Raw genomic sequence first — 12,689 nt, 5'->3', positions numbered from 1 at the left:
GGAAAATGCCACTAACCACGTCTTTAAAAAACAAAGTCAATAGGGATAACATTGGAATGCAATGATTTAGTAACTATGTTCTCTGGAGCCTCTGCAATAACTGTGTGAATGTTCTCAATAAAGAAGATACAATTGTGGAAGCACTGAAAGGAGATTAAATCTCATATAAATCTAGTTCAATTCTTTGAGAGGGGTTCACTGGGTTCTTTTAAAATTAAAATGCACCCCTCCTCCCCAGAATTAAAGAGAAGTTCTTGTCTCCTTAACATCAATATCTTATTTATTTCACAAGTACATTTTCTACAAACAAGAAGTCAGGCATGTCTTTAAGAAAGCTGAAAATAGGGTTTTAAAACTGGAATTACATGCCTAGAAGTTGCGCAAGTTTTTCACCATTTTATAAGGAATACTGTCATAGTAAAAGAAAGAATTCTTTGGGTTGGCACAGTCTCTATGGGATAACCACACCGTTTGAAGCATCAACATTTCGGCTCTAGCTCTTGTCCTTATACTGACATGCCAGAGTCACACTGACTGCCCAAGATCAGAAACCTCCAAAGTTGAAGCAATGAACAACAGACACGCACCAACAACTGTGCACATGAATGGGAAGACATCCAACCCAGAAGATGCGTCAAAGAAGATATATGAGTGCTAAGACTCATATTCCTGTTTTCATATGTATGAACAAGTCCTTCCAAAATGGCATAGACTTTGTGAAGGAGGGCAAGCAGCTCAGAGCTGAAACAAGAAAGCAGAAGAAAGAAACAGACCAGAGTTTCAGAATGATAGAATACATGAGAACCAAAATTAAAAGGGACAGACAAAAGCAATGTGCTTGAATCCTGGCTTTGTTCATCTACTAACTGCTCCAACAACATGATTTTAAAAAGATAAACAGGAACAATAATGGACCGATACAAAAAGATCTGGACTGTGCCTCTTCTAACAGGCTTATTATGGAAAGGGGACTTGTATGCAACTGGATTATGTTTACAGAGCACTGGAACACAAGATGCCATAAAACATTGTATGTATTGTTTCCTTTGATTTAATATAACAAAAATGAAGATAAACAGGGATCAGACACATGAAAGCACTACAGTCTCTGAGGCCAGAAGCACCGGAGGAAGGAAAAGCCATAAATGATTCCACAAGTTCTTGAGGTTAGTTACCTGGCACTTCCCATTGATCAGCTGGTTTATAGCAGGATATACACAAAGTGTCTAAAGACTGCAAGGGACTGAGTCAAGCCAAGCATAGACAAAACTGCTATGTGGATTCCACACTGTCAATGGGAACACCTCTGCATTTGCAGCAGCTACAAAGGCAATCATCTCCATGTGGAGGCATCCTTGAAGTTGCCTCCTTTTTCACCAAGTCCAGGAAAAAGAATTACATTCATTTCCAAAGCCTATAACTGAAGCCAAAAACTATCCCTTAAGTGTACTTGTTCTCTGCTCTGCCATGCACCATGGTTTAAATTGCCTTGTTATGATCAGTTCTGCCTTGGATGACAAACTCCAGTGCCTTCTACTCTCCCTCATCTTTTACTTGCATCTCAGTCTGGTTCCAAATATCTCCCCAACCCCATTCAAGTGGTTTCATACGTCCCTTTTGAATTACTAGCTGCTTAGCTGACTGGGACTCTTACTTGAGAAAACTCAAGTTCCAGACCATGCCTCTGTTTTCTCATTCTGCTCTCCCTCTCTACCACCCCTGCCTCTTCTGCTTGAGTGATATGCATTAATTGTGTACGGATGTGTGAAATATTTGCATCTCAGCATTCTAGTATCTAATGTTATTCTTGTGTGCCAGAATGTAATGATTATTCCCCTCAATTAGAGCTCTATTTTTCACTATATCCACATCCTAGGATATGGATTTATAACTTGCCTTGGGTACTCACTACTTTGTCAAGAATGATCCCATCTCTCTCAAGCCAAGGGCAAAATATTAGTCTGCAGGTCCCTTTAGAAAAGGAGAGAAGCCAAAAGGAAAATCTCAGAGTGAATATGAACCAGATTTTGTTTTTGGAACACCCAGTAACAACACTGGTTCTCCAAATCTCAACATTATCATGTAAGACGAGTGTCCCAGTTGATACTTATGGTTCTCATTGCCAAAACTAGTATGACAAAAATATGACTATACTCCATCTTGGACTTTGTGTCAGAACAAAAGTTTTCTCACTAACTGACTGTAAGCATTCCTGAAATTGGCTTTCTGTGGGGGCAGGGGAATAGCTCTGTTTTCACAATCCTCAGCCAGCTAATTTGAATGAGAACAAAAATTACAAAGGAATTGGGGGGGGGGTGTCTTACTTCTTACTGCAAAATACCAGACAGGATGAAAATGTAGTAGTATCACTGAGCCATAATGCAAGTTAAAATACCTGATATTGAACAGTAAACAATACGAGGAGCAATCTTGTTAATGTCTTCATACCCTAGGCCCATTTCAACCAGTTTCCCGGGGATGTAGTTTTCCACAAAAACATCACTGACAGCTGCAAGCTAAAATAAAAGGTGAAGATGAGTCAGACTCTTAATGAACTTCAAAAGTTCAGCAAGTTCCCCACATAACTTAATTTAAAATTTCAGTAAACAAGACCGTTCCAGCATAGTTGTGGTATACAAGCCAAATACGTCTTGTGTAATTAAAATTTACAGTCCTGAACAACTGTGTGTGAGTGCTTTCTTTTACACCCTGGGCAATTACACAGCAGACACAGTGTCTGCCTTTGAGGGGGATCCTACAGTCAAAATCTTGAAGTCGTCAAATATATGCTGTCACAGTGGGTTGACTGTGGCCACTTGCCATGAAGTGTTCTCTGCCTAAAAGGGTAAGCACTTACATAGCAATTGCCAATTACTGCATCAGGAGCAGGTGGAAAGAAAACAAAACATCTATTAATGTGCCTTGCTGTCTAATGAAAAAGCTATTACTGGAAACTGAGGTTTTTTTTTATCTCACCGCTAGCATTTTCAAGTAGGATAAGTTTCCTATTGTGTAGACCAGGGGTAGTCAAACTGCGGCCCTCCAGATGTCCATGGACCACAATTCCCAGAAGCCCCTGCCAGCATTCGCATTCGCTGGCAGGGGCGTCTGGTAATTGTGGTCCATGGACATCTGGAGGGCCGCAGTTTGACTACCCCTGGTGTAGACTCTTGGAGACAGGATGCTCCAAGAGCTAAAGGGAGCTGAACACTTAAACAAACAACACTTCAGTGGGTTGGATCTAGGCAGCACCTCCCACCATTTATTTCTCCTCCTTATTACAGCTTCAGTCTTGCTCAGGCTGATCCCATGATCTCCAGCACTGCCTTCTTTTAGGTCAAAGGAGACTCTCCCTTTCCTACTACACCAATAGAAAAGCTGGTTGGATCCACCCCAACAGCAGCCAACTCTATTGGCAAACAATCAAGAAAAATTGCAATGCTGAACATCAGTAAGGTTAACAGGTTCCAAACCATCACAGAAAAGCACAGCTGGATGCAATTCAGATAATGCAATGCAGGCAGTGCTCCTTGTCATGATCACTACTGTCTCATACAGTGTGGGAAAGAGTCTGTAACTTTAAAGCATGCTGGGACAAGTTCACCATGAGCCTTTGACTACTTGTACAGGCCACTTCAGAAAAACTGTACTCCTCTGAAGCCAAAGAACAGCTTGCTGCGAAAGAATCCTGTTAATACCACTTTTCCATCTGGTTTGAGATGGCATTTGGGAAGGTTATGGATGGTCTCCGTCACCATAAAAGGTAAGATCTGTTAGTGGCATTTGATATGGCAGACTGTGCTTTACTCCTAAGGTACCTGGAAAGTGAGGTGGTTGAGTTGAGAAGGTTATGGCCTTTTCTATCAATCAAACTTTATTACAGTTGTTCAGACCAAGTTATATGAAGTCGTTACATAAGAGACCAAAACAATATGGTCATTTAATGTAATACAATTTAAAACAGATCATAAAATAGAACTTAAAAACTATGCTACTTTAGAACATCGGATTTTTATGATGGCGGCACAAAACGTAGCCAGCTGAGTTGTCACCTGGGGGGACTCATCACTTAGCAGCTCAATCTACATCATGATGTTGTGGCAACTTTTTAAGGAGTGGTTCAATCAGGTTGCTATGAATGTCTATATAAGCAGGGCAGTGGAACAATATATGCTCTCTTGTATCAATTTCACCACTCTCACAAAAACATTGTCTCAGTATAAGGGGAATGTTCTTATAGCGACCCTCAGCAAGAGCTGAAGGCAAGACGGAGCATCTTGCAAGGGTAAATGCCCTTCTTTGTTTACTTATTACCAGCTGAGACTGATAAGTGGCAAGGGCCAGAACATACCTTGTTTTAACTGCGGCCAAAAAAGTTGGAGCTTTACTCAGGTCCAGTTGACATCAATTGTCCCATATCTGCTGCTTAACTAATGATGGAGCTTGATCATGAGCTAATTTGGATAATAAGTGTATGGAGAAGCCCAGACTTTGGATTCCTCTGAGGACAGCCTTAGTCCAAGATGATTGGAAGTTGTCATTCAGGGTTAAAGAAACTATACCCTGTAGATTATGTATTAATTTCAGCCACATTCCTATTGCTGACAGGCAGATTTTGCCTTGGACCATTAACATTCCTGTTTCCAGACCAAGGAGTTGGCTATACAGCATGGAAGTTGGAGGAGTGGCCGAAGGAATTTAGACTGGATCCTTTCAAGCTTGATAGTATCTGATATTGGGGCACCCAAAAATGCACCATAAGTGAGTTGGGCTAGAGATTTAGCAGAGTATAATTTCAGGGAGACTGGTATAAAGAATCTGCCCTTTGTTCGATAGAATTTCAGTATGTTATTTGCTGATTTTTGCCCTGATGTATGTGAATAACTGATGCTCTTTGCTCCAGAGGCTTGAATATATACACCTAAATATTTAAATTTGGTTACTTGTTCAATTTTGTGCCCATTTAGTATCCATGTTCTAGATTTTGGATGTTTGCCAAATGCCATGGCCTTGGTCTTTTGGTAGTTAATTTTGAGATGTTCTTTTTCGCAATATAGGGCAAAACTTTTAAGCATTGGCCTAATCCCTATGGGGGTTCTTGAAAGAAGAACTACATCATCGGCATAAAGCAGTATAGGGATTGGGCAACCAGCTAATATTGGGGGATGCAAGTCTGAATCTTGAAACACTTGGATCAAATGATTTCTATAGAAGTTAAAAAGTGCAGGGGCTAAGACACAGCCTTGCTTGACCCCTTTGAAGGTATTAATTGGGTCAGTTAAATGTCCTTGTTTGCTACATCTTACCCTAAGAGCCATGTTCTGGTATAAAGATCTAATAAGAATCAGAAGCCTTCCATAAATTGAAGTGAACTCCAGCTTTTCCCAGAGACAAATTCTGGAAACAGAGTCAAATGCTGGTTTGAAGTCTAAAAAGACAGCATATAGTGAGGCGGGACTAGTAGAGGTATATTTCTCTATTAGATGCTGGATAGTTAAACAATGATCCAAAGTGGATGGCCCTTCCCTAAATCCAGCTTGCTCCCTCCCAATCAGCTTTTCCTGATCTAGCCAGATGGATAGTTTGTCTAAAAGGTGTTTTACTAGGAACACTAAGTAGACTAATTGGTCGATAATTTGTTGGGTCCTTCCGATTTCCTTTTTTATAGAGGGGTACTATAATTGCTGTTTTCTAATTCTTGAGACCTTTTCTATCAGACTGCTTACAATTGTCTGCAGTGGAAGATGCTGACTCATCTTGTTGAGTGCTTACATGGGGGGAATGTCACGTGGGTCAGTTATCTCTCATGTTGTTTAATTTCTGTGTAAAGCTCCTTAAAAAGATCATCTGAAATTCTAAAGTAGGTTGACATCAGTGTGGGCATAGTATCTACTGTATATTACTCTGCAATGTTGTGATGTCAATGCACACACAGGCCGTGACTTCTTCAGGTAGTAAAAAGTTCCAGCTCTTCAAGACATTTATTACTCTGAATATGTCACCATCTGCTGTCAGCATAGAGAGGAAGGGAATGTGATTGTAAGGCTCTCTGAGACTACTTCAGGTAGAGGAAAGTGGGGTATAAAAACTTACTCCTCTTCATATTGACCCAGTGTCTCAATGTGGTGGCTGAGGGAGAACAAACTGAAGCTGAATCTAGGTAAGATGGAGGAGATAATGCTGGTTGGAAAGGCTACTGATTTAAATACAATTCCTATTATCTGTGCAGCATTTGTTGGAAGATTTTGTGAAGAGCTTGGGTGTCCTACTGGTTCCTGAACTTGTTGGAGAAACAGGCGTCCAGGTCAGTGAAAAGAACTGCTTTCTAACTGCACTAACTGGGATGATGGTTTCCTATTTTTAGGCATCTTATCTAGTCATGCTTACTTCATGTGTCAATAACTTCGGGGCTAATTACTGTAATATGCAATGCATATTGCAAAACTAATCACAGTGCAAAACTGTGATTAGTTTCTGGGTCTAATTCAAGATGCTGATGCTGACTTTCAAAGTCCTTCAATGGCCTAGTGCCCACAACTGTGGAAGACTGCTTTTCCCACCATGTTCCCATGCAGCAGCTTTGTCCTTCCCAGAAGACTACTGTCTCTAACCACCTTGTCTAAAGAACATTCAGCAACAATATTCAGGTGCTCCAGCCTTTTCAGTGATCACCCCATGCCTCTGGAACAACTACACAAAGAGGTCCAGGGACACCCCTACTTTCCTAGTATTCTGTTGATACTTAGAAAACAGAATTGTTGCAGAGATCTTATGAGGTAGTGTGAGCTTGGGAAGAGGGAATGCCTGACCCTACTGAATGTATACCTCTTTGGTATCTGAAATAGGAGCACTAGACACACATGCTCTTCTGGGTTTTGAAAAGACTCCATCTCTCATTACCCTGGGAACACCAATGTTTTCCTTCCCCAAACAGTGATCAATTATTGTAACATTTCAAGGCCATCTTTCCCACTTCACAAATACAGTTTCTAGTCAGCATATGTATATTCATGCTGAAGGTCAGACTTTGTTCAAAACCAACCTGTTTTAGATTATTTTAAATTGGCCAAGGAATCATACTTTCTGAAAATATCACATATCTAGCTGATTAGTATGAATACATTGGAGTCAGTTCCTGCAAACCGGTGTCATCATATCAGCAATCACAACTCTTATTGCTCTAGCTTGTGGATTGTATTGCTGCCCTTAAGACAAAAGAAGAAGCCAGGTCTACGAATATTCAGAGCAGCAGATGGGAACTTAAGAGAAAAACAACAAGACATATGACTGAAGAATAGCTTAGTGGCCTCAAGGAAAATTGTACTATCCAAGAGCATTTCATGGCTGCATTCAAATGATATAGCCAAACAAAGGTTTGTTCAGAATGGGCACAAACACAGGTTATTTCCACATTCTACATGCACATGTTGGTCCTCCCAATTCCTTCTTCCTGGTGCTTAGGGAATGCAACTGAAATCTTCAAAAACTGCAGAGTCTCAAATCAAACTCCAGTTTGCACTGACATCCAAATGGTATCTGTGTTTCCACTCCTCCACAAACCAGGATTTAAATCAAGTCCAGAACATTAATACATTGGTTAAACTCAGCTGCATCAACAATTCAAATGGGGACTCTAATTATTAAGAGTCTGTGAATGAAATTTCTGTTTTCTGCTGTAGAGGTCAGCAACTGCCCGTAGATAATATATAAGCTAAAGCTTGGTTCCGAGTTTTATAAACAGCATAGCTTAACACTGCTTAGCAAGTAAAACATATACATAAACCATTCTAAGACAGCCACACTGAGCTTATTAAAGAAGACTGAACAAACATTAAAGACAAGGAATTTTCCTACAACAGATTAATTAGATGGCAGAATGTTGCTTGGGACATGAGCAATCATTTCATAACTGTTGCACAGTTGACATGAAAAAAAAAGTTACAACAGGAAAAAGAAGTGATTTTTAAAAATTATAAAGCATACCTCTCTGATTATCTGTGCTCCTTTAGGATTCTTCATATTAACAGCTATGCTCTAATAATGAAAAAAATACAATATTTTTGTTAAGATATTGTTCCTCTAACAAAAAGAAATAAATTCTGGCATGTGTTTAAGATGTATCCATGGATTAATTTCTGTAGATAATAATGCATGTGTGTGTGTGTGGGGGGGGTGTATCTAAAAAGATACAAAAGAAGGACTGCACAGACATTTAAAATGTTTCACATCACTATCAGAACACCATTTTTTACCTTTTTATTTCTGTTTACGCTGAGAAAATAAACACTTTCCATTCCAATGAAAGGTGGTCCCCAACATCTGGTATCATCTCCAGATCCTGGAAACGATAATATATCATTAGCATATGATAACATCCTTTTAGCATATCTTTGGTAGCATTCTGCACAGCAGCACAAACTTGCAAAACTCAGAGATACCATGGTCTTATTCCAAACTTGTCTTCAAACATTTTGACTATCCATTAGTACACCCTTCCAAGACCACTAAGGCCAATGGGGTTAGAGTGTTGTAACTCATTTAGGACTGCACTGTTGACCTATCACAAAAATAAAACAAACCAAGGTAATACTCTGTTCCTGTACATGAATACAGGAAACTGGAGAAGGGAGAATATCCCTCTTGCAGCTAAGTTGCCACTACCTTTAAAAGTTCAAAGCTAAAAAGATGGATAGGAGGCACAGTGGTTCCTTTCTATGAGACCCTTCACCCACCTCCTTCCCTGCTGGACAAAGGGATATTTAGAGCAAGAGGACAGGATACCCAGCAACTACCAGCACTCTCCCTGCCTTAAAAGTACAGCCAGACTCCTCAAATTCAGACCTCACAGCCCCACATGCATCAGATCTCCTCTTTACTAGCCACTTCGTATGAAGCTAGCAAAAAAATGCAACTCTAGAAAATAGAGGTCTGTGCTAAACAGGGAGGTTCCATGGTTGCTTCTAAAAAAACTGATACTTCCTAATTTTGAAATATTTACCTGAAAAGATGGAAATTGAGTAAGAAGAAGAAGAAGAAGAAGAAGAGTTGGTTCTTATATGCCGCTTTTCCCTACCTGAAGGAGGCTCAAAGCGGCCTTCCCATTCCTCTCCCCACAACAGACACCCTGTGGGGTGGGTGAAGCTGAGGCTGAGAGAGCCCTGATATCACTGCTCGGTCAGAACAGTTTTATCAGTGCTGTGGCGAGCCCAAAGTCACCCAGCTGGTTGCATGTGGGGGAGTGCAGAATCGAACCCGGCATGCCAGATTAGAAGTCCGCACTCCTAACCACTACACCAAACTGGCTCTGGAGTAAGGTCCCAGGATTCTCACCTTTGTGCAAGCAAATGACTGGCTATGTCACTGGTGTCATCAGGAAAGGTTTGGATTTCTGGATCATGGTCTACGATGTCAATACGAGGGGCTACTATAGTGTGGCCAGTGCTAAGGCTTTTGGTGGGACCGCCCCAACTTTGGAGCATCTTCCCCATGTCCCTCGACATTCTCAAAATGTCCCGATTTTTTAAAATGAATTTTCTTTTTGTAGCCACTGCGCGCTGCGCGGGGCAGGGGGAAGAGAGAGAGAGAGAGAAAAAAGATGCCTCATATCCCATCATGCCTTGTAGCAACAGTGCAGGCTGTGGGAATGAGGTAAAAGGGGGCAGGGGCAGCGAGCGCAAGTCAATGAAGAAGAAGTAGTAGTAGGAGACAGCGCCCAGGGAACTCGCTGGTGAGGGGGCAGGGGAGTGCCTGCTGCCGCCACCGCCACCAAACTCAGTGGGGAGGGGGAGTGCCCTCTACCGCCGCCTCCGAACTCATTGGGGAGGGGGTGGGGAATGCCCACTGCCGCCGCTGCTGCCACTGCCACCACCAAATTCATGGGGGAGTGCCTGCCGCCGCCAAATTCACTGGGGAGGGGGAGAGGGTGGGATGAGGGAGTGTCTGCTGCCGCCACCCCCGAACTCACGGGGGAGTGCCTGTTTCTGCTGCCAAACTCACTGAGGAGGGGGTGGGTGACTACCTTGCTGGAGAAAGCGACTACCTTGCTGGATCAGGGGAATGCCATGGACATAGTTTATCTGGATTACGGTAAAGGTTTTGATAAGGTTCCACATGATATTCTTGTTGACAAGTTGGTAAAATGTGGTACTGTGGAGTACTGTGTTCAGTTTGGGATACCACAGTTGAAGAGGGATGTAGACAAACTGGAGCATATCCAGATGAGGGCAGAAATGATGTTGAGGGGTTCGGAGAGCAGGACATATGAGGAAAGGTTGAGGCAGCTTGGTCTGTTTAGCCTGGAGAGGAGGCGACTGAGAGGGGATCTGATAACCATCTTCAAGTATTTAAAAGGCTGCCATTATAGAGGATAGAGGACCAGAACCAATGGGATTAAATTAATTCAAAAGAAATTCCATCTAAACATCATGAAGAAGTTCCTGACAAAGCGGTTTCTCAGTGGAACAGGCTTCCTTAGGAGGTGGTAGGTTCTCCATCTTTGGACATTTTTAAACAGAGGCTGGATATAGCCATCTGACAGAGAGGCTGATTCTGTGAAGGTTCAAGGTGGTGGCAGGTTACAGTGGATGAGAGATAGGGTTGGGGGTGTCCTGCACAGTACAGGGGGTTGGACTAGATGACCCAGGAGGTCCCAATTTTACGATGCTATGAACTCTCAGTTCAACAGGGCTTCTTGCATCCTACTACTCAGCCAGATTTGGAGCCTTCCTCTGACCAGGGCCACTTCCACTGATGGAAGCCTCCTTTGAATAGGAGACGACTTTCAACTCAGTGAGTCAACAAACAAGAATTTTTTTTTTACAGCTAAAACTCTTTAAAGTGCTTTTCTAGTTAAAAATTACCACTAATGATACACAATATGTTCAGAAAACATATGGCCACAATACTGAAAAAACAATTAAGTACTACTAGATTTGTGAGCCCTGGAGATTTTGAGGGTGGAGCCTAAGGAGGACAGTTTTGGAAAGAGGATTTAAATGCCATAGAGTCCACCTTCCAAACCAGCCATCTTCTTCAGGGTAATTGATCTCTGTTTCCTGGACAGCAGTTGTAATCCCAGGAGATCTCCTGCTACCAATAGGAGGTTGGCAACTTTAGGGTACCACAGGCCTTTTCCCTTCTGAGACTATTACAAATTTCTAGCTTGTTCTACTATATTTTAATGGTACAGGAAGTATACAAATTGTTTGCAAGGAATCTGCCCCATTTGATAGGGAAAGATACCACTGATCCTACTCATATGTGAATGTTTTCGCACATAGGGTATATTTTCCTATTAATATATCAAGGGGAAGCACCTCCTTGCCTCCCTAAATCACAGGCAATGTATCTTACAGTGTACGGGCATATATTTTATTAAATAGAAATACATGTTCAGATTTATACTCTTTTTGCTAACAAAGCCAGGAAAAATCAGGAGAAGGGTACTTCCTTGGATTTGTTACGAAGAGATGAGAGGCTGTCTTCAGATTAATGTCTATATTTTATTTTATTAATGCTTCTAAAATATGTACAATTGCCAGAATATTTTTTAAGCTAGTAAAGGAAAAGAAACACAGTAATGTTGCATATTAGTTCATTTATCAAGGCCAAATCTTGATAACTAATGTCTTCTTGTTCTTAAGTCTTGTTGTCCTTAAGACTAATATGCTTTGTTGTATTTAAGTCCTTTTGTGCATTATAAATAACACATCTATTACTAGGTCAAAGTTTAGGATCCATTTTTGTGATATATAGAAAATTTAGAGCTGATAATTGTATTCAGAATGTCAAATGGCCTGATTTAGTGTTCCATGCAGGGTTGCCAGTCCTCAGGTGGGACCTGGGGAGTCCCCTAGAATAGCGATCCCCAACCTGTGGCCTGCGGACCACATGTGGTCCATTGACTAATAGGAGGTGGGCCGCAAAGGACGCCTTCTCCCCCCCCCCCGGCCCTTTACTACATCCCCCCGGCCCTTTACAACACACTTCGGGTGTCATTGTCTCCCATCACTCCCAGATGGGACTATCTCGTTGCAGAGAAACAAGCTCAGGGTTCCCATTGATTTGTCATTGTCATGAGTAAAAATTTCCATAAAAATAAAATGTTCCTTATGTTCCTTGTGGCGTGTCTGTATCTTATTTTGAAGAGATGTTTAAACATTACCATAGCGATCAGAGCGCGTTAGGGCAGTGGTTGAGAGTAGAGGAGTAAACAAATACTTGAAGATGTTCATGCTTTTCAGAGGCTTTTTCCGCCTCTTAAACTTAAAGAACATGAGCAATATCTCTCTCTTGAATGTTCACAGCTATTGTCCTAATAAAATAACTTCCATTTAATACTTTGCATTTGTTTGAACAAAATTTAAACCACACTTGATTATTCACTTGAATCAGATATTTCAATTTTGTTCTTATTTGACATTAAATTAAGCAATTTTTTTTAAAGTACAATTCAAAATAATCAGATTCCACTCAGTTTAGGTACCAAATAATGTCTCAAAAAGTTTCCTGATTCTAATTGTTCCAGAAAGTTCACATCTCTGGTACAAACTGGACACCTATAAAGTTTGTTTGTTTGTTTATTTATACATACTTCGATTTCTTACCTGCCACTCCCAAATGGCTCATGGCGGGTTACGTCTGCATAAAATCCCCAATGAAACTCCCCTTAAAACCCCATACATAAAACT

General features: G+C 41.2%; 1 protein-coding gene across 7 annotated transcripts in view; it reads right to left on the bottom strand.

Annotated features, from left to right (window-relative positions):
• Positions 1 to 12,689, bottom strand: part of SUGCT (succinyl-CoA:glutarate-CoA transferase) — a 473,760-nt gene that overhangs the window by 456,770 nt on the left and 4,301 nt on the right. For all 7 annotated transcript variants that reach the window (XM_077302697.1, XM_077302695.1, XM_077302699.1 and 4 more), the window contains exons 4-6: positions 8,253 to 8,338; positions 7,984 to 8,034; positions 2,396 to 2,516 (exon numbers count right to left, since the gene is read on the bottom strand). In XM_077302697.1, the coding sequence (XP_077158812.1) occupies positions 2,396 to 2,516; positions 7,984 to 8,034; positions 8,253 to 8,338 (258 nt within the window). The remainder of the gene's footprint in view (positions 1 to 2,395; positions 2,517 to 7,983; positions 8,035 to 8,252; positions 8,339 to 12,689) is intronic.

This window comes from Paroedura picta, chromosome 11 (genome assembly GCF_049243985.1).
Source record: "Paroedura picta isolate Pp20150507F chromosome 11, Ppicta_v3.0, whole genome shotgun sequence".
NCBI lineage: Eukaryota > Metazoa > Chordata > Lepidosauria > Squamata > Gekkonidae > Paroedura > Paroedura picta.
The sequence above is the reverse complement of the archived record's forward strand: the minus strand, read 5'-3'. Positions and strand labels throughout refer to the sequence as shown.